General features: G+C 50.4%; 1 protein-coding gene across 47 annotated transcripts in view; it reads left to right on the top strand.

Annotated features, from left to right (window-relative positions):
• Window positions 1-23,963, top strand: part of LOC145532136 (ninein-like protein) — a 52,647-nt gene extending 28,684 nt beyond the window's left edge. For 2 of the 47 annotated variants that reach the window (XM_081556593.1, XM_081556584.1), the window contains 7 exons: window positions 1,882-2,033; window positions 5,218-5,289; window positions 12,648-12,752; window positions 19,556-19,672; window positions 19,754-19,927; window positions 21,099-21,212; window positions 23,003-23,963. In XM_081556593.1, the coding sequence (XP_081412719.1) occupies window positions 19,832-19,927; window positions 21,099-21,212; window positions 23,003-23,194 (402 nt within the window). In that variant the 5' untranslated portion in view covers window positions 1,882-2,033; window positions 5,218-5,289; window positions 12,648-12,752; window positions 19,556-19,672; window positions 19,754-19,831 and the 3' untranslated portion in view covers window positions 23,195-23,963. Of the gene's footprint in view, window positions 1-317; window positions 987-1,850; window positions 2,034-5,217; window positions 5,290-6,266; window positions 6,503-7,312; window positions 7,415-7,516; window positions 12,753-13,364; window positions 18,298-19,555; window positions 19,673-19,753; window positions 19,928-21,098; window positions 21,213-23,002 lie in introns of those variants that run through there. The other 45 variants (XM_081556601.1, XM_081556602.1, XM_081556592.1 and 42 more) reach the window with 44 other exon arrangements.
• The last annotated feature ends 3,644 nt before the right edge of the window (window positions 23,964-27,607 follow it).

Genomic DNA, 27,607 nt, shown 5'->3' with positions numbered 1-27,607 from the left:
CTGCCCGCCCCTCAGGCCACACAGTGACCGCCAGCCCTCCCGGCTCACAGGGCCCCGTGCCCGGCTCCCACGCCCCCGGGGCGCCAGCTCGCGTTTCCCACTGACGGGGCCCCGTGCCAGGCTCACCCGCCCTCAGCGCTGCCGGCCGCTCACAGGCTCAGCTGCTCACACTCCCGGCTCACAAGCACCTCTATCCCTACTCCCCGCCGGCCCGGCTCGCCGCTCACACGCCGCCCTCGCCCCAGTGCGCCGGGCCGCGCTCCCCACTCCCACACTCCCCGTCGCCGGCTCGCGCTCCCCGGCCGCACGCCCCCCGCGCAGGCGCCCGTCCGGTTCACCGCCCACACAACTCCCGCCCCCCAGGCGCCGGCCGGTGCTCGCCGCTCACACAACCCCCGCCCCCCAGGCGCCCGCCCGGCTCGCCGCCCACACAACCCCCGTCCCCCAGGGGCCGGCCGGTGCTCGCCGTTCACACGCCCCCCGGCGCGCCGCCGACCCCCGCAGAGGCCCGGCCTAAGCTTTCCGCCCGGTGCCTGCGCCATGTTCTGCGAGAAGGCCGTGGAGCCGGCCCGGGAGCTGCCCCGTGCGGCCGAGGGAAGGCTGCCTGAGGCGGGGCGCCGTGAGGGCGGGGGCGGGCGGGCGCCGTGAGGGCGGGGGCGGGCGGGCGCCTCCCGGTGCCGCTGCTCTGGGGCTGCACAGCCGCGAGCGGGATGGCGTGTGTGCCTGTGGTTCCACTCCGTGGCTGTGGGCAGGTCGGTTTCGGTGGCTTCCCGCGTGCGCGGGGATAGCCGCCACTTCCTCAGCGCGCCCCGCCGCCCCACGTCCTCAAAGCTGCTGTGCCCGCGGGCTGCGCGGCGGGCGTCTCGCTCCGGTGACGCGCCGAGAGACCGAGAAACGGGCTGCTGGAGCTCAGGTGCGAGTTACACCGGGGAGGTGGGGACGGGGTAGCCCGGTAGACCCGTTAGGGCCGCGCCCTGAGGGCTGCGGTGAGTGTAGCCCCACCGGGAAGCCGGCCGTGCGAACACCCACCCTTCCCCGCCAGGGAAGGGCGGGCAGCAAGGGGGCTGTGGGGCGGGAGGCTCGCTCTTCAGGCCCAAGGCATTTCAGAGGCGCGATGGGATTACTCTGTGTTTAGATAGCTGTCCCAGCGCTTGTGGCTCATCTGGTAAAGAATCTGCCTGTGATGGGAGAGACCTGAGTTCAGTCCCTATATTGGGAGGATCCCGATCCCCTGGAGAAGGGAAAGGCTACCCACTTCACTATTCTGGCATAGACTGTCGCAAAGAGTAAGACTTTGCAAAGAGTCAGACTGAGTGACTTTCACTTCACTAATTAAGGGGCTTGCCCACTAATTAAGGGGCTTCCCTCATAGCTCAGTCGTTAAGAATCTGCCTGCAATGCAGGAGACCCCGGTTCGATGCTTGGGTTGGGAAGATCCTCTGGAGAAGGAAATGGCAACCCACTCCAGTATTCCTACCTGGAGAATCCCATGGGCAGAGGAGCCTGGCAGTCTACAGTCCATGGGATTGCAAGAGTCGGACACGATTTAGGGACTAAACCACCACACAGCACTTTGGGGAATGGATCGGATAGAAGAAAGACTGGTTCTGAGTGGGTTATAATAGACAGCAGGAGAGATGGATGTGGTCGACAGCCCGGTCTGGGGTCACTGAACACCGTGTCCTGAGACGACAGGACTTGTAGGTACAAGGACAGGGGTGGAGGTGAGAGGAGTAGCGGGGGAGGGGAGGGACCTCGTCTCTGGAGGCTTCTCTCAGGTAGCAGAGTAAACATCTGGGGGTCAGCAGGAAGAGCCTTTGGGTGAGGTGAGTTTTGTTTTGAACATTCAGGAGCACTTAGTCGGACACTTTGGCCATTTAGCAGATGGGGAAGCTGAGCCACTGGAATTACGGATCAAGTTAAAGCGCTTGTCTGAACTTGCAGCTGTTGGAAGCGGAGCCTCAGCTTGAACAGTTTTCTTCAGTTCCTCTCTGTTCTTCTTGGAACTTCAGGCAGTTACCTTATCTAAAAAGGTAGGAGACCACAGTGGGAGGTTCACTGGAGACTAGAACTCAGAGGGGTGGTTGTTGTTCGGTCCCTACGTCATGCCCCAGTCTTCAGGCCCGCATGTACTGAGGCACGACACCAGGCTTCCCTGTCTCCCCGAGTTTGCTCAAATTCATGTCCGTTGGGTCAGTGATGTCATCCAACCATCTCACCCTCTGTAGCCCCCTTCTCCTTCATTATATCCTCAATCTTTCCCAGCATCAGGGTCTTTTCCAATGAGTCAGGTCTTTCCATCAGGTGGCCAAAGTATTGGAGCTTCAGCATCAGCATCGGTGCTTCCAAGGAATATTCAGGGTTGATTTCCTTTAAGATTGACTGGATTGATTTCCTTGCTGTCCAAAGGACTCTCAAGAGTCTTCTCTAACACTACAGTTCAAAAGCATCAATTCTTCGGTGCTCAGCCTTCTTTATGGTCCAACTCTCATATCCGTACATGACTACTGGAAAAACCATAGCTTTGACTATGGGGACTTTTGTCTGCAAAGTGGTATCTTTGCTTTTTAAAATGCTCTCTAGGCTTGTCATAGCTTTTCTTCCAAGGAGCCAGGGTCTTTAAATTTCTTGGAGGTAGTCGCCATCCACAATGATTTAGGAGCCCAAGGAAATAAATTCTGCCACTGTTTTCATTTTTTCCCCATCTATTTGCCATGAAGTGATGGGACCGGATACCATGATCTTAGTTTTTGAATGCTGAGTTTGAAGCCGGATATTTGAGAGGGGTGGAAGCTTTCCAATATGTCCCCACTAGGGTGGGAAGACCAGGTGACACGGAAAGAAAGGAGCCCAAAGGCGCAGACACTGCCCGCAGGTGCTGGCTTTTCAGACTGTGAGTCCAGCTGTCTGTTTCGCTCAGACATGAAGTGTTGGTTTCCCACTTTGGGAAGCAGCAGGGTGGAGGCAGGAAATCAGGGGTGAACTTAGAAGTGTAAAATCACTGGCTTTTCTGGGTCTTAGAGGGCGTTGGTGCACCTTTTCTTGCAGTCATGGCTGCTTTGGGGGCGGGCCACTGGGGCAGCTGAGCTGGGTTAGACTAAGAATTGGTCTTGATCTGATTGACCCCTCACACCCTGGACCCACACATGCTTTCGAGAATCATTCCTCCCTGGCAGATGGTTGCTGGTGTAGAGCAGGGACTCTGCCTTTTTCATTCCAGAATCCCTCATGGTTAGGTGCTGAGTTTGGCAAATTTGTAATGATGGGCTTTGTATCTGCAGAACTGATAATTGTTTGAGTCTTTAGGGAAATTATCTTGAGTTCCCAGGGGCTTACATCTGGAGGTGGGAGCACAAAATGGTGCAATTCCCAGTGTGAATTTTTAAAATTTAAGGTTTAAAAAAATAAATAAAAATTTAAATCTGAAAACTCGGTTGTATCTTTACAAGTTTATTTCATACTTGTCTTTTGTATACCTGCTGATCTCCTAATGGTGCAAGAGTTTCAGCTGTCCCTTAAAATAATGTTTGTGATAAAAGGAATATTTAAGTGGATTCTAGTCAATCAGACTTTTCCATGATATCTTTTTAACCAGCTGATGAAAGAGTAGATAGAAGTCATGCTTTCATTTTTCATTAGAAATCATTTCTTACATCCAAGCAGCAGTAAATAGTGTAATTCTGTAGTTATACCTGTAGTGCTAAAGCATTTTTTTTTTGCTAATTCATTTGTTTTGGCTCTAACAGTAGATGGGTTGCTTATTGTTGTTTTGTTTTGAGGTGGTTTTTTTTTTTTTGGTTGTCATTGGTATAGCATTATTGGGGTTTATTTTTTGGTAAAAATTTTAGTTGAAACATAGTTTATTTACAATGTTTCAGGTGTAGGGGGTGCTTGTTGACAGACATTGTGTAGCATTTATGAATTTTATACTTCAAATGTTTTTATCCTTCCAAGGGAAATTTTTTTAGAAATTTGCCAACGTAGATAGCAGAAAAACTCTTTTGACCTTTCTGTTTTCCATCTTAGCAGCGTGTAGGTTTTTTTTTTTTTTTGATAGTAACCTTTTAAGATCCTTTTCCAATAAATAAAAAGTAATTTACATGCTTTTGTCATGTGTTTTACTTCTGTAGACTGTTGGTTTTGTGTCATTAGTTTTATTGAGGTATAATTTATGTACAACACAATACACATTTTAATAGAGTTTTGACAAATGTATACAATCCTTGTATCCAGCAACCCAAGCAAGATTTCTGCTATCTCAAGGATTCGCCTTTGTCTTTTGTGGCCGTGGCTACCTCCCATCTGCAGCCTTAGGCAGCCAAAGATTTTCTTTCCCCTCCAGATTATGTTTGTCTTTTTTATTGTATTTCTGGAGTCAGCATGCCAGCAATTGCAAAGTTTTCTGTACAGGGCCAGTTGGAAGCATACAGTGTTACTCCTTTCTGTCTGACTTCTCAGTACAATGTCTTTAAGATTATCCTTAATGACTGTGTTGATTGTGTATTTGGTTAGTAATTCATTCCTTTTTATTTTTTTAATTGTGGTAAACGATACAAAACTTAAATGTTGCCATTTCTAACCATTCTTCTTTGTCCACTTCAGTGGCATTAATTATATTCGCATTGTTGTGCAACCATCACCCCTATTTCCAAAGCTTTTTCATAACCCCAAATAAACTCTATAGCTTTTAAGCAGTAACTACGTGCTCTTCTACCCCCTCAGCCTGGTAGGCGCTAATCTACTTTGTTTCTATGAGTTTGCCTATTCCAGACATTTCAGATAAGTGGCATCATACAGTATTTGTCCTTTTGCGTCTGGCTTATTTCACTAAGCAGTGTTTTCAAAGTTCACGTTGTCGTGTGTATCGGCACCTTTTTTTGACTGAGGAATATTCCATTGAATAGACGTACTTTGTCTGAACATAGGTTTTCAGTTCTCTTGAGTGTATACCTAGAAGAGGGATTTCTGGATAATATGGAAATTAGAAATGTGACCTGTTGTGGCCCCGCAAGGCTGTGCTCTCTAGGGCTGCACCGTCTCACATTCCCGTCTGCACTGGCCGAGGGTGCCAGTTTCTCCCCATCCTCTCCAACGCTTGTCATTGTGGCCATCTCAGTAGGTGTGGAGGAATTGTTGGTGTTTCATAAGGTACATAAGCATAGAGTATTGCTACAAACTCGGTGGGGGAATTAATGAGCGTAATTTTATATGTTCCAGGAGGATGGACTGAGGCAAATTCTGGAGGAGATGAAAGCTTTACACGAGCAAACCTACCTGATGTGTAAGTTGGTAAGTTGACAGTTTAAACAGTTTAAGAAATATGATATTGATGTCAGATCATCTTAACATTAGTTTTTAGAGATGATTTTTTTTTTTAAATTCTCTGTGAGTCTGATCATACCCTAGTTATGCAGAAGTAGAAGGATTTGTGTTAATGATTATTATGTCTGTAGGGACCAAATAGTGCTTGGCACATGGTAGGTGTATGATAAATACTTCTTGTTTGACCGGTATGACCTGAAAGGAATTAGGGTGGATCCAAAAGAGATGACACAGGAGCAAGTAACAGACCTAACGGGTGAAGTGTATTGTTTCCGCTGCTTGTTTTCATCAGGTGAGGCCTTAGTGGGTTTAAAGGGAGAACAGTCAGTTTGCAAATTTAGCAGGAGTAGTAGTGACTTCCGAAAGCTTGCGTGAAGTTGCTTGGGAACTCGTGCTGCAGAACACTACAGCTTGGTAGGCTAGAGGGTTCTGGAGTTGCAGACTGTTTAGAGCCAAGCATGGGAGTTGGCACAGAGGAGAATTTGAGCTGAACGACCGACTTCCAAGAACCTGTGATTGGGTGAAGAATAAGACACAAGACTACTGACTGCTGGAGGAAAAATGAGTTCTTGAGAGCTCCTCCTGGAGAGAAGTCTGTCTGCAACTTGAGATTTCGTCCCTGGCCTGGTTAGGTAGTGTTTTCATCAGTTAGTTGGGCATAGAAATTAGTAGCGTGTTGTTAGGGTGTGTGGAGTACACAGAACGGTAGGAACACTTTGCAGTGACCGTGTTTAAGGATAGATACTGATGAACGGGGAACTGATGTGCAAGAGGTCTGCAGTAAATGTAAGGGAAGTGGAAAGTCCTGCACTCAGGTTACCAAGTCCTTCATTTGTTCATGCAACAGATATGCACTCAGCAGTTATGAGCTGATAAAGGGCTCTGCTGTTTCAATTGTAAACAGCAGAATCAAGAGGTTTGCCCCCGTGGCCTCTCAGCACCAGCACTGCCCTCTTCTTGCAGAAAGGGCCTATGGAAGGCTGTGCTTCCCCCAGGGTTGGCTTGGAGTTTGGATCGGATCCCGTGGTGTCCTGGGCAGAACATCAATGGACATGTCCTCTTATTTTCGGGCACCGTCACGTTCGTGGGTGATTCTGCCCCAGCGAGTATAGAAACAGAGATCATATTGGAGCAGCTGAAGGAGCGTTACCAAGAACTCAAGATCCACCTGGATACCAAGGTCAGGGGACTGAGGGAGGCCACAGAGGTCAGGGAACTTCCTGCTGCTGAGACGCGTCTGCGCACACGTCTCCACATAGTGAGCATGCTCAGGGGGACTGAGGTTTGCAGGGAATGTGGGTGACCTTGACTTTGTGCCTCCACCCCCTTTGGAAGGAGACAGGACAGAAGGAATAGCTAATGACGGGAGGGAGCAAGGTCCCTCCCCTGTCCGGAGGCTGGTGCAGAGGCCAGACCTCCCTGTTTGCCCTATGCTGGGAAGTCACAGCCCTGGCTCTGTTCCAGCTGAAGCAGATTCTGGGAGCAGAATCTTAGTTCCTGGGATTGCCCTGCACCAGGGGCTCCCCAGGTGGCGCTAGAGGAAAAGAGGAGATATGTCCCCCATACAGGAGCCATAAGAGATGCAGGTTTGAGCCCTGGGTTGGGAAGATCCCCTGGAGGAGAGCATGGCAAGCACTCCAGTCTTCTTACCTGGAGAACCCCATGGACAAAGGAGCCTGGTGGGCCGCAGTCCACAGGGTCACACAGACTCGGACACGACTGAAGCAGCTTAGCACGCAGGCGCTCCTAGGCCACCCTGGCCAAGCCTATCTTCTTGGGTGAATGTGTCTTTTGCTCTGATACTCGACTGTGGTGGGGTTTGTGGAGGGATGGTCCCACAGGTCGTCAGATGTCACCATGGCCACAGGGTGGTCCTGCCCCTGGGTGCCTGCTGTGGCCTTGCCTTCCAGGCCTCGTGGAGGTGTTATTCCCCACTGCCCTCCTGCTGCGGCTTCCTGCCGGGCCACCAGCCTCCCTTCTGTGCCTGCAGGGCCTCCCCCCAAGGCTGCAATGGAGGTTACAGGAAGTGACGGAACCAGGCGCCCACACAATCTGTGGGGAGCCTTTCACGGGCCCTGGCACCCTGTTGAAGGTGGGCCACCCGCTGTTAGGGTGCTGCGCCCTGCAGCCTTGATTCGTCAAGTAAATTGTGTTTGGGAGCCCCCAGTCGACATCACTCCTCCTCTCTCCTCAGGTTAATGACCACATGAGGGAAATGGAGGTGACAAAAAGGGCCTTTGCAGAGGAGAGGAGGCAGCTGGAACGGGCCTTCCAGCTCGAAGTTGGTGTGCTATAGGGTCAGAAGGCCGAGCTGGCGACGCTGCACGCGGAGTCGCAGGAGATGGTCTGAGGCCTTCAGGAGCAGGTGCAGAGGAGGGCAGAGCTGGAGTGGGGCCATGCTCCGTGGCTGAGCCAGGAGAGAGCGCGGCTGCAGGTGGCGCTCCAGCGACTCAGGTCCACCACCCCTGCCTTGCGGGATCTCAGGTCCAGGGTTTGTTGCCCAGAACCCGAATTTGAAATTGAATTTGGGCAGGTTGTTCAGAGTCACAAGTACTTGTTACCTGAGTGGTGAGCCCTGAAAGAACAGGTTATTTTACAAAGGTTCTGACTTTACTTTCTGCTGCACTGTACGCATGGCGTGAGAGATCTTAGTTCCCTTACCAGGGATTGAACCTGTGCCCCTCTGGTGGACGCATGGAGTCTTCACCACTGGACTGCCAAGGAAGTCCCAAAGAGTCTGACTTTAAAAATACAGTCTCCATCATCTGTCATCTCGTGGCTCCCGGGGAGGTGGATAAAAGGCCTAAATGCCCCCAAGTAATGGGAAAGGCCTTTAGTTTGGGTTAGTGGAGTTCTTGAAAAAAACTGAGATTTGTGAGCAAAGGAGAGAAAAGGTTTATTTGTAGAACTGGATCATGATCTTCTGTGCTAGGGAAGAAGGGCCCACATGCCTATCCTCTGCTCCACCAGGAAGCTGGGGGCTGGAGAGGCCGGAGGGGAGGCTAAAGGCGGGGAGGCGGGCTGTGAGCCGGTGATGGGACCGCTCAGGTATGCGGCCTGGCCCTCCTGCCCGCCCCCCCTGGGGCTCAGGCCGGAACCCACTCCATCTCAGGGGCCCAGGTCGCTAGAAGGTCTTTTCCAGGAGCCTCACAGCACCACCCAGGAGATGTCCCGGGCTATTGCAAGCCGGGCACAGCTGTGTGTTGTGGTTGCGGCTCTGTGCACTGTGTCTTTTGGCCCGTGAGCGTCCACACAGCACTCCCGCAAGGTCCCCACGTCCTGTGGAGACAGAGGCTTTGTCAGGTGTTGTGCCCCTTGTCTGGGCAGAGGAAGCTGGCCGACTGCACACACAGGTGTCTCCACTGAGGTGCCAGCTCCTGCCTGCTAGGTGACCGTGGCACGCTGCATCACCGGAAAACAGATCACGTGGGATTTATGATAAGCCAAGGAATAAATGTCAGTGCATCTCCCAGCTTGAGAAAGAAAATATTAGCATAGCCAGTAGCCCCAGGCTCTGTTCCCAGACCCCCCTCACTTCTCCCTGAGGCGCCTGGACTGTTTATCACCCTCTCGACCTTGCTCTAGGCTTCTGCCTCGGACTCAGGGGTCCCCCAATGACGTGGAGCCTTGGTTGTGATGGGCTGACTTCTGAATTCCCTGTTCCATGACGCAGAGGTGGTGCTGGGCCTCACAAGTGGCACAGAGCCTCAGGTGAACGTGTGGACCCACTGTTACTATTGCGGCTGCGATCGAAGGCTGGTCTCGGGCCCAGTGGACCTGCAAGTCCACATCAGGCCCCAGGCACACACGGGGGCCTTCGACAGCCCATGGGCCACACGCCCTCTCTGCCGACTGTCTCGGGCACTTCCCTGTGGACAGGCACAGGAGCCCAGTGCTGTCCTAGCCCTCCACCTAGCCCCCGGACCCGCCGGGCTGTGCTGGTCCTCTCTGCTTCTCCTGACTTGCGGCACGCCTTGGCTTGTTGGCCCCACAGCTAACATCACAGTTCCAGTCTCAGTGGTGTCTGGATCATTGGACAGGGTTTCCTGGGCACCTTCCACGTGCAGTCACAGCCGGGGGTGCACCCGGGAGCGAGACAGGTGTTTGCAGCTTTCAGCCCCAGGGGAGTGGGCGGAGACGGCTCCATTCTCCGGCATCTGTAACCCTTATTGCAGGCCTGTTCAGATCTTATGTTTCCTTGTGGGTCTGTCCTGGTAGATTGTTTCAAGGCATTTGAACATGGACATTTTTCAAAACTACAGACCAGGAGTTTTACTGAATGGTCCTCAGCTTGGATGCCTGGTTAGATGCCTTCTTTATGGGACCATCTTCTTTACTCTGATGTGTGGCCTTTCGTGAAACTGTCTTTGGAGTACATTACCTCAGTTTTTGTTTATCTGAATATGTCTCAGATTCTCTCCCATTTCTGAAGGCCGGTCTTCCTAGGAGCACAAACCCTGATGCTCAGTTGAAGGCTGCCCTCTGCCCTCTGCCCTGGGCAGGCTGCTCTGTGTGAGCATCCATTTTCTATTGCTGCGGTGAAGAGTTACCAGGAAGTCAGAGGCTTCAAGCATCACAACTTAGGATTTCATGGTGCTCGAGCCTGGAAATCAGAAGTGGCTACAACTGGGCGGGAATCTCAGTGTTGGCAGCCGCCTTCTTTCTGGAAGCTCTGGAGGAAACCTGCAGGCCCCCCATTCTTGATCCACACCTTCCTCCTCTAATGCCAGCAGTGACTGGCTGATCCTCCTCGCGCTCCATCCTGACTCCCGTTCTTCTGCCTGCTCTTCCACAGTGGAGGGCCCTAGTGGACAGTCTAGGACATTCTTTCTATCTAAGGGCAGTGAATTAGCAGCTTTAATTCTCTTTGTTGCATTGATTCCCCTTTGCTATGAAATAGCACATTTTTAGGTTCTGGATGCAGACGTCTTTTAGAGGCTGTTTTTCTGTCCCCACAGGAGGTATTCTGAGTTGTGTCCTCTGGTTGCTATTAGCTTCTCCATCTTTTGTGGTTTCTCTTTGGTGTGTTTAGGTGTGTATTTCTTTCGTTTTAACTTTTTATTGAAGTGTTATATGCACACACACAAACATACACGCGTGTGTACAGTTGGAAGAATTGTTGATGAATTGGACACATGTATCACCAGCACCCAGAACACGTCCCCCAGGGTCACTGTTCCAAGTCAGGAGAATGGGGAGCCCCATTTTTTTGTTCTCGTTGCTGATATACCTAAGAATGGAATTGTTGAGTCGTAGGGCATAGATGCGGTTTTCTTTTTACTTACCGTACTTAGAAATATTATGCCTGCTGAATATATAGATTTGTGTCCTATGAAAATCTTTCAGCCATTCTTTGTAAAATATTGCCTCTCCCCTCATGGCCTTTTCAGTTGGATGTGTGATATTAGATCTTTTCACTTTTCCTCCTTTTCTTAACCTCTCTTGCATTTCTTCCATCTTCTTTTCTGTACATGTCATGTTCTGGGTACTTTTTTCGTATCTCTGTGTTCCAGGTCAGTGATTCTTTCTTCAGTTATATCTAATCCACCAATGAGCTTTTATTTTGACAATGATTTTTTTTTTTTCATTTTCAAACATTCTATTTGGTCCTGCCTGATCATTTCTGATAGCTTCTTGTTGCTTGCTTGTCCATTTTCTATTTCTATCTTTTATGTAAGTAAACATTTAATAATATTTATCCCAAGTTTGTGTCGGATAGTTCCAATATCTGGGATCTAATTCTGTGGTTTTGGCTTCTTCTGACTCTCATAAGTGGTCCTTTCCCACAGATGTTGTGGTGACCTTTGATTGTGAGCTCATGCTTACATGATGTTTATCTCTGGGAATCCTGAGAGCTGTCGTAGAGGGTTCTCCCTGCAGAAAGGATGTGTTTTGTTTTTGCTAAGATGATTTGGGAACCTCTTAAACTGAGACCACTTTAACCTCTTCCAGGGAACCAGCCCAGCACATGCGCCCCTGGTGTGGTTTCTCCACACTGATGTAGGTGTTGGCCTCGGGGTAATCCCATCTTTGTGTTGCTTAATGCTCACAGCTTTGGTTTCAGCATTCAGGTTTTTGTTTAAGGGCCCCTGGAGGTTTCTATCACCTTCTGTAAGGACACCGCATGTTAGATGATCAGCTTTGCACAGGCTCTGGTTAGCTGGTGAATGTGGAGGACTGGGATAAGGCAACCACCATCTTATTCGACGTCCAGGAAACTGGAAACAGACGCCCCCCCCACCTCTGCCCCACCACCCACATACACACACACCCCTCCCTTGAATCGATTTTGTTTTCCATCCAGGAGCCTGAATGACAGTTCAAAACACAGACCTCATTTGTGATCACGCTCCTCCTTGAAACCCTTCATGTCTTTTAAAATGCCATTCTTCTATGTCTTAATTTTTCTCTTCGTTCCTCATGAGAAAAATGAAATCGTACTTATGCTTATGAAGGAAATACTTATGCTTGATATTATAAGAATAATACATTAAACATATGTGGTCATGTGCTTTGAGTACTTTTAGATTGAACAAACTAGAAGGTAATGCCAGGTAAAGACCTAACGTTTAGGGGAATAAATGTCAGTGAGACCAACATATATTAAGGATAGATTTTCTGGGCAGCAGGCGTGGGTTACAAGCTGCCTCCCCGTGATCTTTCTTGGTCAGTTGCTCATCTGTTGCACATCAACGGAGTTACCTTCCAGGGAGACTAAGAGCATCGGAAGCCAGGGGCTCCAGGCAGACTTGGCCTGGGCAGCCTGTGTCGGTGCTTATTTTCCCCTCCTGAAGGTTCCACATTGCATCGGATCCCCCTCTATCCACTGATGCGGGCATCTTTCCAATTTCCTCCAGTGCTGACCTCAGGGTGTAGGATAAGGGGCACGCCCCATAGAACTCAGCTTCCTGAGTCCTTGTGTTCCTCAGCTTTGTGCTCGGGGTCCCTGGGGGGATTTCCTTGCAACAACCTCGTGAGGACTGTCACCCAGCATCTTGCATTGGTGCCAGCTGTGAGCATGCGGACATTTCAGTGAAGGTAAGGAAATGCAGGAACAGGCCAGCTGTAAACACAGAGAACCAGGGTGCCGAGTACACTAGTCAATGGCTCTTTTAGGAGCTAGGAAAGCTTTGTTTTTCTGTAGCTTATCTCTTGGGAGACGCAAACCAGAGCAGGTTAACACTGGCTACAGGGAAGGAACTGGTGCCCTGTGTCCTTATCCAGGAAACGAAAGTGTGGCTGGGGGTCATTGCAAGAGCAGACTCTGTCGGGTGACCAGCTCCTGGAATTCCCACTCTTCTTTCTTTTTAAAATTTGTTATCCAGAATTGAGTTGGAAAAGCTTTCTGAAGAAAACACGCTTTTGAAAAATGAGCTGGGGAGGATCCGACAAGAGCTTGAAGCTTCGGAAAGGACAGAGGCTGCACAGAGGTAAGGGCCGGCTCAGTGGTCCCACCCCAACCACCCATCCCAGACACGGTTTGCTCATCGTAGAAGAAGCTCAGAAGGCGATACTGTAGAAAGTGGGACATGTTCACATATAACACACATTCCAGGAACAGTCAGCAGGGAACTGTGCTGCCCTCTGACCAGTCTTGATGGGCACGGGAGGGCTCAGGCGTCCTACAGAAATACTCCCCAGCGTGCTCAAGGGTCAGAGGAGGCATCCTGCATTCCTGGAGGGGCATGAGGGCCTCTTACAACCTTCCTGGGCCAGTAGAATCTGTTTGTTCTCGTCCTGATAATGATTTCAGCTGCGCTTTTGTCCAAGGTTCATTCCTGGTCTGTGGATTTCAGTGTGTCAGAGTCAGGGGTCGAGGTCAGGGGCCTGAGTACTGAGGCAGGAGCCGTGTGTATTGTGGAGGGATACCTCTCAGTGGATTTCAGCTTTCACCATCAGAGCCTCATCTAAGAAGGGTTTGGCTTTTTTTTTTTAAATAAAATTCAAATGAGCTCAGCTCTGAACTGCCGAGAATGAGGTGTTGATTTGATAAAAGTGCCTGACGATTAAAGTGTGGAATCCAGAGTGGCTGGTCACCAAGCGATCACTATTACGTTACAGCAGTTCTGAAATCCGAAAGGTTTCTTCCCTTCAGGAACCATTTCCCCTAAGTTTGGTGCTAGGACCCTTTTGACAGCAGACGTCAGCAAATGTAAGGCTGTGCTGATTGTTATGCTTCTGGGTGTGAAGAGCACTCCCACGTGCTGGAGAGAGATTAACATGTGCTGTGCAGCTGAGGAATGTCGTGGAGGGTTTGTTCTCAGTGCTGGCAGGGTTCCTCTGGTCCCCAGGCTGGGATCTTAATTGGACAGCATCAGTAACAGTGCAGGACAGTGACAGACCAGTGGCTTGTAGGGTCTCGAGAACAGGTGTACAAACCGAGCCACCACGGTGACCGTGAGCGATGGCTCGTCAGTGATATGGTGAACTTTGCTTCTTCACCAGGGAGGAAATTGAGGTTTTAAAGAGAGAGACAAGGAAAAGGCCTGCTCTGAGATGGAAGAGCCTGCACACAGCTTAAGTATTGACCCCTGCTGTGAAACTGATGCCCACCTCTCTTTTCCGTTGCTTTGAAATAATCTCCAACTTACAGAAAGGAAACACAGAACATTTTAATGAAAGTTACAAGAGTCACTGGCCCATCAGCCCCCTCCCACTCCAAGTTGAGAAATCAGTATGGATGTGACGGGTTGTGGCCCCGTCAGCCACAACCAGGACCTCATGTGTCTTCGGTCTGCCTGTCCTTGTTCTTAGGACCCTGTGCTTTTGAAGGTTATAAGCAGTTGTTTTGGTGTGTCTAGAACTTCCTTATAATTGGATTAAGATTATGTGGGAATATCCCCTTCTCATTCCATCCTGTCTGGGGGCACAAGCTTTAGTGACGTCCTCAGATTCTTGGTCAGGTGGTGTTGGCCAGACTTCTTCACAAAGTTACTTTCCCCTTGGTAATTACTGAACATTTTATGGGAAAATCCTTTGATATGATGTGAATGTCCTGTTCTTCATCAAACTCGCACCCAATTTTCTCCATTTTATTCAATAGGTTGTAATATGTTACCATCAGTATTTATTTTCATGCTCACTTGTCCCAGATTTGGCCAATAAGAGCCCCCTCAGGGTGACTTGTGGGCCCTCCAGACAGGTCCTGGTCATTATTATTTGAGCACTTCCGTACTTCCTAGTGTCCTATGATATTCCAGGTTCATCTGGTACTAACCTTGCCCCAGCTCTGGAAGCAGCCACTTCTCCAAGGAATCCTTGGTGACTTTTAGCTCAGAATGGTACTTGGAGACCAAGATTTGGGTACTGGGAGTGCTCACAGCTCTTGGGGCATCACTGTCCAAATGCAGTTAGTGCATGGAACTAGAGAGTGTGTATTTATTATGCTCACATGCACGTGGTTTCAGGTGTATTTATTTATACACCTCTCTTCCAAAAGTCATAAATTCAAACTCTGCAATTCCAATATCACAGGGATGCTTGTAGTTTTCTCTCTTTCTATATTTATAACTATGCCTCTAGCAGTGAGAAGCCTGGTTTCCGTCATCCTTGGTGGATGGACTTACTGTTTGATCGGTCCCCTTTAGCCTGCACGTGAATGCCCTTCTCACTCTGTTTCAGCACTGCCCAGCACACTGGTCTCCCTCTGCCCCATGAATCAAGGCTTTCTGCCCTTGGTCTCACTTCCTGGCTTTTGTACCGAAACACACAGCTTGGAGGGCTCCCCTTGTGACTCAGCTGGTAAAGAATCCACGTGCAGTGCGGGAGACCTGGGTTTGTTCCCTGGGTTGGGAAGATCCCCTGGAGAAGGGAAAGGCTACCCACTCCAGTATTCTGGCCTGGAGAATTCCACGGACTGTATAATCCACGGGGTCACAAAGAGTCGGACACGACTGAGCTTCTTTCACTTCACTTCACACAGCTTGTATGTGTCATTCTTTTTTTTTTTAATTGAAATTATTATTGATAACTGCAGGCTCACATGTGGTTATAAGACATATATTACAGAGCAATACACTTTGCCCAGTTTTCCCCGGTTGTCACATTTTATGAAACTAGTATAGGATCTGTGTTAGTTTGCTAGGGCTGCCATAGCAAAGCGCCACAGACTGAGGGGCTTATACAAGAGAAGTTTACTTCCTCACAGTTCTCAGAGTCAGAAGTTCAAGGTCAGGGCAAGGCTGGTTTCTTCTGAGGCCTCTCTCTGCCTCTCTCTTTGGTTTGTATACAACTGTCCTCCCTGTGTCCGCACAGGGTCATCCCTCCAATGTGTCTGTGTCATCATCTCTTATTAGGGCACCATTATATTGGATTCATATGACCTCGTTTTACCTTATTCACCTCTTTCAAGACCCCATCTCCAACTGCAGTCCCTCTGTACAGTATTCCAATATGATATTGGAGGTTTGGGCTTCAACATGTGAATTGGGATGTGAGGGGGCACAAGTCAGCCTTTGATGAGTATCACAATCCAGCTGTTGACATTGATGCAATCCGTAGGTCTTACTTTCCCAGTTTTGGGGGGGTGTTATTTTTCTTGGGGGAGGGGCTTCGTTGCCCCACAGCGTGTGGCATCTTAGTTCCCCAACCAGGGATGGAACCCGAGTGTCATGCCTCGGAAGGCAGATTCTCAACCACGGGACCCCCAGAAAGTCCACATGCTGCCACAGCTTTACTCGTGTACTCATGTGGGTGTCAGGTCTACACGGTTTATTCCCTCCACAACCACAGTCCCGATATTGAACAGCTGCAGCTCCACAAGGTCCTTCATATTGTTCATTCCCAACTACATCTGCCATCTGTCTTTCTGCCAACCTACCCCAGCCCCAACCCCTGAAAACCACCATCTGTCCTTCATTTCCAAAACTGTATCATTTCACAAGTGACACAAAAGGAATCACACAGAATGAGATCTTTGGGATTGCCTTTCCTCACAAAGCATGATTCCCTGCTATGTGTCCACAGTTAGTTTCTTTCTATCACTGGATGGTATTCCAGGGCGTTAATGTCCCACAGCTTGTCTTCAGTTCAGTTCAGTCGCTCAGGCATGTCCGACTCTTTGCGACCCCATGGACTGCAGCACTCCAGGCTTCCCTGTCCATCACCAACACCCAGAGCTGCTCAGACTCATGTCCATCGAGTCGGTGATGCCATCCAACCATCTCATCCTCTGTCATCTCCTTCTCCTCCTGCCTTCAATCTTTCCCAGCATCAGGGTCTTTTCCAGTGAGTCAGTTCTTCACATCAGAAAGTATTGGCCAAAGTATTGGAGTTTCAGCTTCAGTATCAGTCCTTCCAATGAATATTCAGGACTGATTTCCTTTAGGATTGACTGGTTTGATCTCTTTGCAGTAAAAGGGACTCTCAAGAGTCTTCTCCAACACCACAGTTCAAAAGCATCAATTCTTCAGCACTCAACTTTCTTTAGGGTCCAACTCTCACATGCATACATGACTACTGGAAAAACCTTAGGTTTTACTAGACGGACGTTTGTCAGCTTTTTAAAATGCTGTCTAGGTTGGTCATAGCTTTTCTTCCAAGGAGCAAGTGTCTTTTAATTTCATGGCTGTAGTCACCATCTGCAGTGATTTTGGAGCCCGAGAAAATAAAGTCTGTCACTGTTTCCATTGTTTCCCCATCTATTTGCCATGAAGTGATGGGACCGGATGCCATGATCTTAGTTTTTTGAATGTTGAGTTTTAAGCCAACTTTTTCACTCTCCTCTTTCACTTTCAAGAGGCTCTTCAGTTCCTCTTTGCTTTCTGCCATAATGGTGGTGTCATCTGCATATCTGAGGTTATTGATATTTCTCCCGGCAATCTTGATTCCAGCTTGTGCTTCATCCAGCCTGGAATTTTACGTGATGTACTCTGCATATAAGTTAAATAATCAGGGTGACAATATACAACCTTGACGTACTCCTTTCCCAGTTTGGAACTAGCTTGTCTTAATGCTCACCTTTTAAAGGTTGGCTGGGCTGATTCCAGTTTGGGCCTGTCACAGAAGCTGCAATGAACATTCCTAGGCAGGTCTTTGTGTGGATGTAGGTTTTCATTTCACAAGACAAATGCCCAGGAGAGCAATTGCTGATCTGTACAGCAGTTGCATGTCTAGTTTTACATGAAATTGCCCAGCTGTTATCCAGAGCGGCTACTAACAGTTTATGTTCCCGCCAGCAGTGTATGCTAAGTCCAGTTGCCCCACATCGTTGTCCACACTTGGTATTGTCACTCTTAGCCACTCCAGTAGGTGAGTGACTCTGAGTCAGAACAGCTAGAGGGGGCTCCACTTGGCTATTCTCTTCCCCTCTCTGATTCTGGTAAAGAAGGAGGTTTCCCTTGAGGGCAGAGAGCAGAACACTCTGTGGACTTCAAAACAGTCACGGTCCTAGTCTGCTCAGGCTCCATACCGAATGCCACAAGCAGGTGGCTTAAACTACCGAGTTTATTGTCCCAAGGTTCTCAAGGCCACGATCACGGCGGGGCTGACTTGGTTCCTGTGAGGCTCTTCCAGGCTTGTGGGGAGCCCCCTCTCACTGTGTCTTCTTATAAAGTCACTGTCCCATTGGATTAGGACCCCACCTTTTGAGCACAGTTACCTTAATTACCTGCTACCAGCCTTGTCTCCAGACAGTGGTGACTTTGTGGACCCAGTGCTACCCACAGCAGCCACCTGGGGCGCTTACATGGCCGGCGTCCCGGGGTGCTGCGGGCGGGGGCTCCTGCACCAGCCTCTCTATGGTATCGGGTCCTCGTGGCGTGGCAACCAAGTGCCCCAAGAAGAGCAGACAAGCATCCAGGCTGCTGAGGACTGTGCTGGGGGGTTCCTTAACATCACTGCCCCACATTTGGCCGGGCCAGCCTGGATTCAGGGCAGAAAGGTCCACCATCGTCTGAGGGGCTCACTGCCCCACCCCAGCATCCAGAAGATGGAGGCCCTGGCTTCCTGGCTGCAGTGGTCCCGCTTCTCTTCTGGGTACGTCCTGCCTTCTCACGTGGCGGTCGAGCAGGGCTCTCCGAGCGGGCCCACCCTCCATCCATGCCTTGCTTTACAAGGAGGGCCTCAGGGCACTCAGCTGGGCCGTCCTGATGTACTGCCTAGCCAAGGAGAGTGGATGGCGAGGCCTGTGGTCAGGCTTCAGGGCTCAGCACAGCATCGCCCGCAGGAGGCGGCAAGGCACCCAGGCAGGTGTGCGGGACTCAGACATGGGCTGGAGTGACTGCATAGTGATCATCCGAAGCTTAAAAGCCGGTGGGAGGCGGCTACATCTGGTGGAGGATGTGTGAGAACCTTCCTCCCCTCTCTTCATCCCAGGAGCGTGGGGGCTGCTCTGCTGGACCCGTGCATGTAGTGTGCTTCTGGGGGTCCTTCTGAGGAAACTGCCCGGGGTGGCCCCTCAGACCCGCGGTGACACAGGCCAGTGAAGGCAGTGGGGCTGTGGCTCACAGTTTCACTCCTGCCCGGGGTGGCCCCTCAGACACGCGGTGACACAGGACACTGAGGAAGTGGGTCTGTGGCTCACAGTTTCACCCCTGCCCGGAGTGGCCAGTGCCCTCTTCTCCGGCCTGTCCTCAGCAGGGCCCCTGGTGGAGCCACCGCCTCTCCTGTCCCTGGGGTCTCAGAGGGCAGTTCTGTGTGCTCCAGACGAGGCCGCCACAGTCCATGGTGTAAACGGTGTTTAGATGGCCTCCCAGGCGCTCCATTCAGGGAAAGTGGCCAGGCTTTGGACAGCCTGGTGCCAGCGATCCCTTGGGTTCTGTGCCCGGGGAGCAGTGTCCTAGTCTGTCCACATCCACGCCCCACCAGACGCTGTGCAACCACCTCCGGGGCCCTGGCCACAGCCCGTCTCAGGAGCTTGAGCTCTACATTTAGAGGGAGGCTGCTGTTCGCAGCTGGTGTGGGTCCCATTATTGAAGGAATTAAACCGAGCAAAGAACCCAGGAGGTAAACAGGACAGAATAACTTGATCCTTCCACTATCCAGCACGAGGTCACAGGGAGGACTACAGGCAGGCCTTCCAGGCTCTCAGGGTGCAGAAATGCCATGAATGGACTTGTGTTAGTCGCTTAGTCCTATCTGATTCTTTGCGACCCCATGGACTTTAGCCTGCCAAGCTCCTTTGTCTGTGGGATTCTCCAGGCAAGAATACTGGAGTGGGTTGCCATGCCCTTCTCCAGGGGATCTTCCCAACTCAGGGACCAAATCCATCTATCCTGTGTCTTCTGCATTGCAGGCGGATTCTTTACCCTCTGAACTACCAGGAAATGGAGTGTGGGCATCAGATAAACGGACTCTTTAGAAATCGTGGGCTTTGCTGGACACATCCTTCCCCTGTGCGGTGGCCTACCAGGTAGAGATGCAGTTTTCTGTGTCTGGTGGTGACCCTGTAGCTCTGGACAGTCACCTCACGACCACTGTGCGTTTTCCCCAGCAGCTGTATGGAGCCACCCAGAGGCTGCGGCTGGCCCGGTCCCAGCCTGCCCAGCGGGTGTGGCAGCTGCGGGGCGAGATGGCACAGCTCGTGCCCCAAGGCCACATGGCCGAGCTGCAGCAGCTGCTGGAAGGGGAGCAGCGGGCGGCACGGCAGCTCCAGGCGGAGGCCTGGGTGAGTGGGGACCAGGCTCGGGGGCCAGCTGGGGGTGACGGGGAGGGCGAGTAGGCTCTCTGGTGCCAAGAGGAGGACGGCCTGAGAGCCCTCCCACCATGTGGGATGTTTGTGGAAGCCATGGGACCCGGCTTCCGCTGGGAGCTGGTGGGCATTGAGCGGCCGACCCTGAAGTCCCCCAGCCTGTTTTCTGGGCTGCGTGTATCTGTAGCCAGCCACACATGTGACCTGCTTCCAGATCTGAAAGGTAGTGATAGAAGGGCCACAAGAGAGGGATGGGCAGGGATAGCTCTTCAGGAGTGCAGGCAGGTGCAGAGGTCCTGAGGTGCGTTGTGCCTGGCATGTTTAAAAGCAGCCAGGGGTGGGGGGTGCTGGTTGGACAAGAGATCAGCACAGTGACAGTACGGATTTGGGGAGCCCTGCTGTGTGCCAGGCTCTCATGTAGAAACAGTTGCTGCCTTAAAAGGGCAGCAGAACAGTAGCTCAGAGCATGCACTGCAGGGGACTGGATCCTGGCCCCACCACCTGAGCCCAGTGATTTAACTGAGGGAGTGATTTAACTCTCTGTGCTTCTATTTCTTTCCACCTCTGGTGGCAGTGGTTCCCACCTCAGAGCAGTCTCTCAGGCATCAGTGAGTGAGCACCACAAAGTGCGAGCCCGGGGAAGCACATTTGGGTCCTCAAAGTTCATGGGTCAGTGGGAGGGTGAGGAGGGGAAGAGGGCTAGGTGTCTTCGTGAGGAAGGAATTTGTGCAAGATTGGAAAGGTGGGTAAAATCTGACATTTGTAAAACACAGATTCTAACGAAGAACAACCTTATAGCATTATGCAAACACGTTGTGCTTGAGAGACATTTAAGCTAGGACATATTATTGACAAAGGAAATTTAGTCTGAGATCCTCTAGAAAGACTACCATGTTTGGGGAAACTCAGCTTTGAGTCCTTTAGGATTAAAATCCTAGGACAAAGAGTCTCTTATCTGCTCACACAACAGTGAGAAATGCAGCTTTGTGGCTTGTGAGACATTTCTAACCATCCTTCCCTATGGATGAAAGGTTAGCCAGATGCTTGGATTTTGTACACTTCAGCTGATTTCCATTCTAAAGTAAATAAGCCTGAGGTGATTCTTTTTAAAATGTACCGTGTTGATCGCTAACCTCCTCTTGTTCAGGAAGCACATGAAAAACAGCTGAAAGCAACAGAAGAGCGGGTGGAGGAGGCGGAAATGATTTTGAAGAACATGGAAGTGCTCCTCCAAGAGAAAGTGGGTGAGCTGAAGGAACAGGTGAGTGATGGACGCGTCCTTTGGGTGTCCAGGTAGCTGATCAGGGAGACAAGACCCAAGAGAACCCTGTGTCCTGGGGAAGTGCTGAGGAAGGGAGAGGAGGGCGGGGAGAGAGAGGCCTTGCTGTCCTATGAGGTCTGCTTGGTGCTCCAGGAAGTGAAATGTGAGCATCTGTGGAAATAGCTTCTCTTACACAGTGACCGAATGTGGTTTATGTGCAGCGCCCTGAGCCGCGGGTCCCCAGTTTGAGTCACTCTGTGCAGGCTGCCCCCTCCAGACCCCCACTCCCCATGTGTGTAGCCCCTGCCCTGCCGGCATCACCACCCTCCAACCTTTTCTGTCCCCAGGCCCTCACTTTCCTTCCCAGCCATCAGACTCTTGGTGACCCTCCTACCCCCTAGTCCCTCTTGGTAAAACCTCAACCCCAAGTAAATCTTGAGGCTCCTACATGCCGGTCGGGGGTGCGGGTAGGGGTGGACTGTCCCAACTGCCGCCTTTCCCCCACACCCCTCTCTGGGGGGCCCCTTCCCCTCTGTCTCTGACCCCCAGCCCCTCTCCCCTCCTCTCAGTTGTGACTTGGGCTTGTGTCCTCATAAGACCAGAAGGTCCCAGAGAAATGGCCGTGCGCTCAGCTCGCCCATCCCCGCTTCTGCCGCCCCCTCTCCGGTCTCCTCGGCACTGCCTTCCAGAGCCCCTGTCCTCCCAGCAAGTTCTCTGCTGCCTTGACAGGCGCCCCTTCAGAGCTGTCTGCTCCCAGCCACCCGCCCACCCAGGGGCCTGTCTCACTCTTCAGCGAAGCCCCCGGTGCAGAGCAGAGATCCCATCGCCCGCCCCACGCCCCGTCTTTTGGGTCCTGATAGCTGGGGTCCTCATCTCCTCTGACAGCCCCTCAGCACAGCAGTCATCCTTAGATACGTTGGAGCTGCCGGCCTTCCTCAGAGTAGTCAGCAGCTTCTCCAGTGGCCTCGAGATTCTGCAGGACCTGGTCCCCTCCCCTCATCCCCTTGCCCAGCCGGCGTTCACCTCTGCTTTCCTCACGGGCCTCCTGGCCGTTCCTGTCACCCCCGTATGTGCCGGCCTCTGCCCGGGAGGTTTGTGCCGGGCAGCCTCCCCCACATCTGCCATGCTTCTTTCAGGTCTCTCTGTTGCCCTCAGGCTCAGCCGTGTGTCCCCTGCCTGGGCTCTTGTTAACACGCTGCCTGGCACTGGGTGCTCTGCTGCCTCCCTGTTAGAACTCGTGCCTGTACGAGCAGGGCCGTAGCCGGGCAGCACTTGGCCCCCAGAGCTGCTCGGTAGCTACCTGAGCGAGTGAACTCAGCGCGGACTTTCAAAGCCCAAAGCTGGGACCCCCTGCGTCTCTGCATCTTGCGTAGTGTATCCCGTGTCCCCATCGCTGAAGCCCCTGTAGATGTCATGTGGGGGGCACCCAAGGTGCCTCGGTGCGTCCTGCTGACATGGTGGGCCTGCAGAGCACACTGAGATAAGCCAAGCATTGTGGGTACTCTTGACCGTTTCCTCGTTGTCTTTTGGAGGCCTCCAGATTTGGGTCTTCTTGTCTTCATTTCGTGGTAAATCAATTTGTACAAAGTTGGCTTAAATTTTGTCTACCACATAGTTCGTCAGTTTCCTCTGTCATGCCACGGTAACAAAACCTGTCATTACATCCAACATGTCTCTGACTTGTAAGGTTCCCCAAACTAGTCTGAACGCGTGTGGAGGAATAGGAAGGGAGAGCTGGTGGCGTGGCTGCGTTAGACATGCAGTACACTGTGGCTTTCTCCCCTCTCCAGTTTGAAAAGAACACACGATCTGATCTGCTGCTCAAGGAGCTCTATGTGGAAAATGCTCACCTGACAAAAGCGCTTCAAGTCACTGAAGAGAAGCAACGAGGTGCCGAGAAAAAATCGCGATTCTTGGAAGAAAAAGTTAGAGCTCTCAACAAACTGCTCAGTAAGATTGCTACAGCATCCCTCGCTGTGTAGACTGCTTTTCTTCCTGGAGTTCGTTTTGAAAGAATATCTTTTAAAGTAAACCACTGTGATGGCCGTTACTTATTGTGACTCACTGGCTGTACACCCCTGGATAGACGAGGACTGTGATTCTGTTTACCCCACAAGCATTCAGTGAAGGTCTGTGTGCCAGATGCTGGGGAAACAGGTTGGAAAAGAGTACTTTTTTTTTTAGTGGTCCTTGGGTAACTTCCAGAGTTATATTCCTAATTTTGCTACTGACAAGCAAAACAGATTATGGGGTTCTCAGCAAGGTAAATGGTAAAATAAAGCAATTTGAATGTTGCACTTCTGACCTTGGCTACAGAGATTAAAATGCAAAGTCAGGGCTCTATAGTTTTACCATTGCACTGTTAGTGCTATGGGTTCAGTCACTGGCATTCTGGATGGTGGATCGATAGAGACACTCCAGAAATGTTGCCCTTTCTGTAACTTTCAGCTAGCGATAAGGAATAGAGGAAGGAAGCCTTTTTGTCAGGGCCTGTTCCACCACGAGGGAGTCTAGACAGTGCTGGTATTTTAGGGCTGTGGACTCAGGGAGGATGGTATCCATTGTGAATGCAATCTTTTCCTCATTGAAATGTCATCACACTGGAAAGTGTATTATATGTTTTTAAAAAAAAAGGCAAAAAGTATAGTTTTATATCCAAGATATGCATAAATTATGGTCACTTGGTTTATCAGAATAAACTACTGTAATATGAAGTCACTGTATTTGCAATAAAATCCTTTTCTATTAAAACCGATTAACTTCTAAATATTTTTTAAACTAAAATATTTCAAAGATGTAGAAAAATAGTTCTATAGGAGGCATTCATATGTATTACACAGACATGCAGATGTGTTAAGAACATTGTTACAACATCTTGGACAGAAGCGCAGTCCCTGTTCTACTGCAGCCAACGTCTTTCCCCTTCCTGGTGGCAACCGCTCTCCTGAAGCTGCTGCACGCTCCCTCCCCTCCATCTGTCTGCACATTTACTGTACGAGCTTGAATGAGAAAAACCTTAAACCACTGGAATAGATGGAAAGATCAGATCTGGGGTAGGAAGACTCAGCAACATGAAGTGGACTCTTCTCTCCATGCACCTGTGGTCGCTTAACCTACGACAAAGGAGGCAAGGATAGACAGTGGAGAAAACCGTCTTCAATAAGTGGTGCTGGGAAGTCTGGACAGCTACAATAAAGAATGAAATTAGAACATTCTCTGACACCATACACAAAAATATACTCAAAATGCATCAAAGACCTAAATGGAAACTTTTAGAGGAAAACATAGGCCAAACACTCCTTGAGGGAATTCTCTGGCAGTCCAAGGGTTAGGACTCGGCACTTTCACTGCTGTGGGCTTGAGTTCGATCCCTGGTCAGGGAACTAGGATCCCACAAGTTGCATGGTGCAGCCAAAAAAAAACAGCACTCTGACGTAAATCGCAGAAATATCCTTTTTGATCCATGTCTTAGAATACCAAAAATAAAAACAAAAATAAACAAATGGGACTTAATTATATTTAAAAGCTTTTGCACACCAAAGGAAACAATAAACAAAACAAAAAACTAACAGAAAGTGAAAAAATATTTGCAAAGGAAGCAACTGACAAGAGATTAATCTCCAAAATATACAAATAGCTCATGTAGCTCTATGTCAAAAAGATAAAAATAAAAAACCAAAAACCCGATTTGTAAATGGGCAAAACAAATAAAAATAAAAAATAGAAATGGGCAGAAGATCTTAGTAGACAGTTCTCCAAAGAAGACAGACAGATTGGCAGTAGGCACATGAAATGATGTTCAGCATCACTAATTATCAGAGAAATGCACGACAGAACTGCCATGAGGTATCACATCACACTGGTCAGAATGGCCATCATCCAAAAGTCTACAAATAATAAAGGCTGGAAAAGGTGTAGAGAAAAGGAAACCCTCCTACATTATTGGTAAGACTGTAAATTGGTACAGTCACTATGGAGAACAGTATGGAAGGTCCTTAAAAAGCTGAAAATATACTAGAACTACTGTATGATCCAGAAATCCCACTCTGGGGCATATATCTGGAGAAAACTATACTTCAAAAAGATACACATACTCCAATGTTCATTCCAAACTCCCTTCCCATCCAAGGTTGCCACATACCATTAAGCAGAGTGGCCGGTGCTGTACAGTAGGAAAGACAGTTGAGTTTTCAACCTTGGATCCATCACTCACTGTCTGAGTGGCTTTGGTGAGGTTACTTCTTCCCCGAGGAGAGCAGCTACTCACCTTCTGCTGGAGGAACCAGGGAGATGGGTTCCCCTCTGTCCCCTCCCCAGCAGCACATTCCTTGGCCCTGGGCCACTGGTACTTTGTCTTGTCCAGGGAGACGTGTTCAGGCCTGAGTTCTGCTCCTCTTCAGTCGAGAACCTTCATCATCAGCCTTGCTGTACTCATCGCCCTGGGGTCTGGGGCCTGGTGCCTGCCTGTCCCAGGCCCACTGCCTCCTGGCCTCCTGCCCACTCTCCAGAGCAGCTGCCCACCCCCCCCCCAGCCTGGCCTTGATGGTCCCTGATGTCCACCCTCACTAGACGGGGGCTCCACCCAGTGACACGGCATCCCTGCTCCTGCAGACACAGGGATGATGCACCGAGTAACAAGAGCAGTGACCGCTGCCCCGTGTGCACTTAACAGAATGCCCCTCACTCTACGTGATAACCTCCAACACCCACAACTTCATAAAGCTGGATGAGACAATTGAGGCCGAGGGTTTAAACTTAATATTTGAGCTGGGATTTGCACACGCACGGCCTGCCTGCCACCAAAATCTGACTCTTTCTGCTGCACCCCTTGGTTTTTCTTTATCACTGTGGGGGTTAGTTTATGTTAGTGCCAAAGCAGTAGTGGAACGGCCTTGCTGGGGGAGAGCCATCCCTCTTCCTCCCCAGGCAAACAGTCTAATTTGCAGGCTGAGATCACAGTAGACAGGAGATAAATACATGGATCCATAGAAAAATGGAAAAAATAAATTGGTTGAGATATCTGAGTCTCATTTATGGGCAGAGCCAGAGTAATAATTCAAAAGGATTCCAGCATCCCGAGTTTTGTCTTATCCACTTAAACTATGATCTCTCTTCTCAAAGCTGAGGGCCCAGACATGGCCCTTGGGTTCTGCCCTCCTACAGATGTGGTTTATTTAAGCATCTGAACGCCAGCCTCCCACTTTCCTTTAGACAGATTTCTTGTGCTCGGACAGCTTCAGAAACTAACCAGGGAGCAGATGTGGACACAGCAACCCAAGCACTGCTTGGAGCTCCCGGCTGCACTTGTCTTGATCCTGGAGAAGTAATTCTCCCATCCCTCAGCCTCATTCACGGGCTGAAAACAGCCCCAGGGCCCTCTCTCTCCACCCCACACACACCCAGGTTCAGACCTGGGCCAATTTCACCACCTTTCAGGTTGGCTATTGCCTGTCCTGTGGGATCAGAAATGATAGGTTTACGCTACACTGTGAGTTTGGATCAGAATGTGCTCTTGAGCAAATGTGTGTTTTCCTGCTTCTTCCCAGCCTCAGCCACTACCTGGGAAGAGAAAAAAGCTCATTTCTCTTTCTTGGGAGCCAGGCTGAGGCAGGTTGAACATCTGCTCCAGCTGTTCTCCACACCTGGGATATGTTTAATCAGAGCACAGGGTGTCAGCCGCTCAGACACAGGGCAGGAGTCCCCTCCCCGCCGGGAAGTGATAACAGCCCATGACTGCATGCACGCCAACCCACCCCCCTTCCCACCTGTGGGGACAGATCAGTGACTGAGGGTCTTGAGCTCTTTTTCCCTCCAGTGAGGATCCAGCTCGTGGCCTCAACATGTGATGTTTATACCCTGGTAACGTCACTGGCAGCTTTCTCTGAACCTTACCATCTAGCACCCATGACCTGAAGTGCTGAGAGCTCTCCCCCTTCACCTGTAGGCAAGCCATTTCATTTGATTTTGGCTCCTCTCAACTCCAGTGGCAGAGAGAACAATTCCACAGAGTGAGGGAGCAGAATCTAGGCTGTGGCGAGGAGGAGAGAGTGGGGCTGGGCAGCTCCTTCAGGGTGTTCGGTTGTGGATTGAGCACCATTGAGGCTGCAGGTGAAGGGGGCAGCAGAGTTGAGGGAGAGGTTTTTTTGTTTGTTTGTTTGTTTTTTTAACTGAAGGATAATTGCTTTACAGTATTGTGTTAGTTTCTGCCAAACATCAGCATGAATCAGCCACAGGACAGAGGGGTTTTTTGTTTTTAAAGATGGCAGCCATCCTGGTCAAAGCCTCTTGGTCCCTGCTTTTCCTACTCTCAGATGCTGTTTTCCCAAGTAGACTAGCTTCCCTGTTAGCTCAGTTGGTAAAGACTCCACCTGCAATGCAGGAGACCCTGGTTCGAT

This window comes from Giraffa tippelskirchi, chromosome 13 (genome assembly GCF_054371585.1).
Source record: "Giraffa tippelskirchi isolate mGirTip1 chromosome 13, T2T-mGirTip1v1.2.pri, whole genome shotgun sequence".
Lineage (NCBI taxonomy): Eukaryota > Metazoa > Chordata > Mammalia > Artiodactyla > Giraffidae > Giraffa > Giraffa tippelskirchi.
The sequence above is the reverse complement of the archived record's forward strand: the minus strand, read 5'-3'. Positions and strand labels throughout refer to the sequence as shown.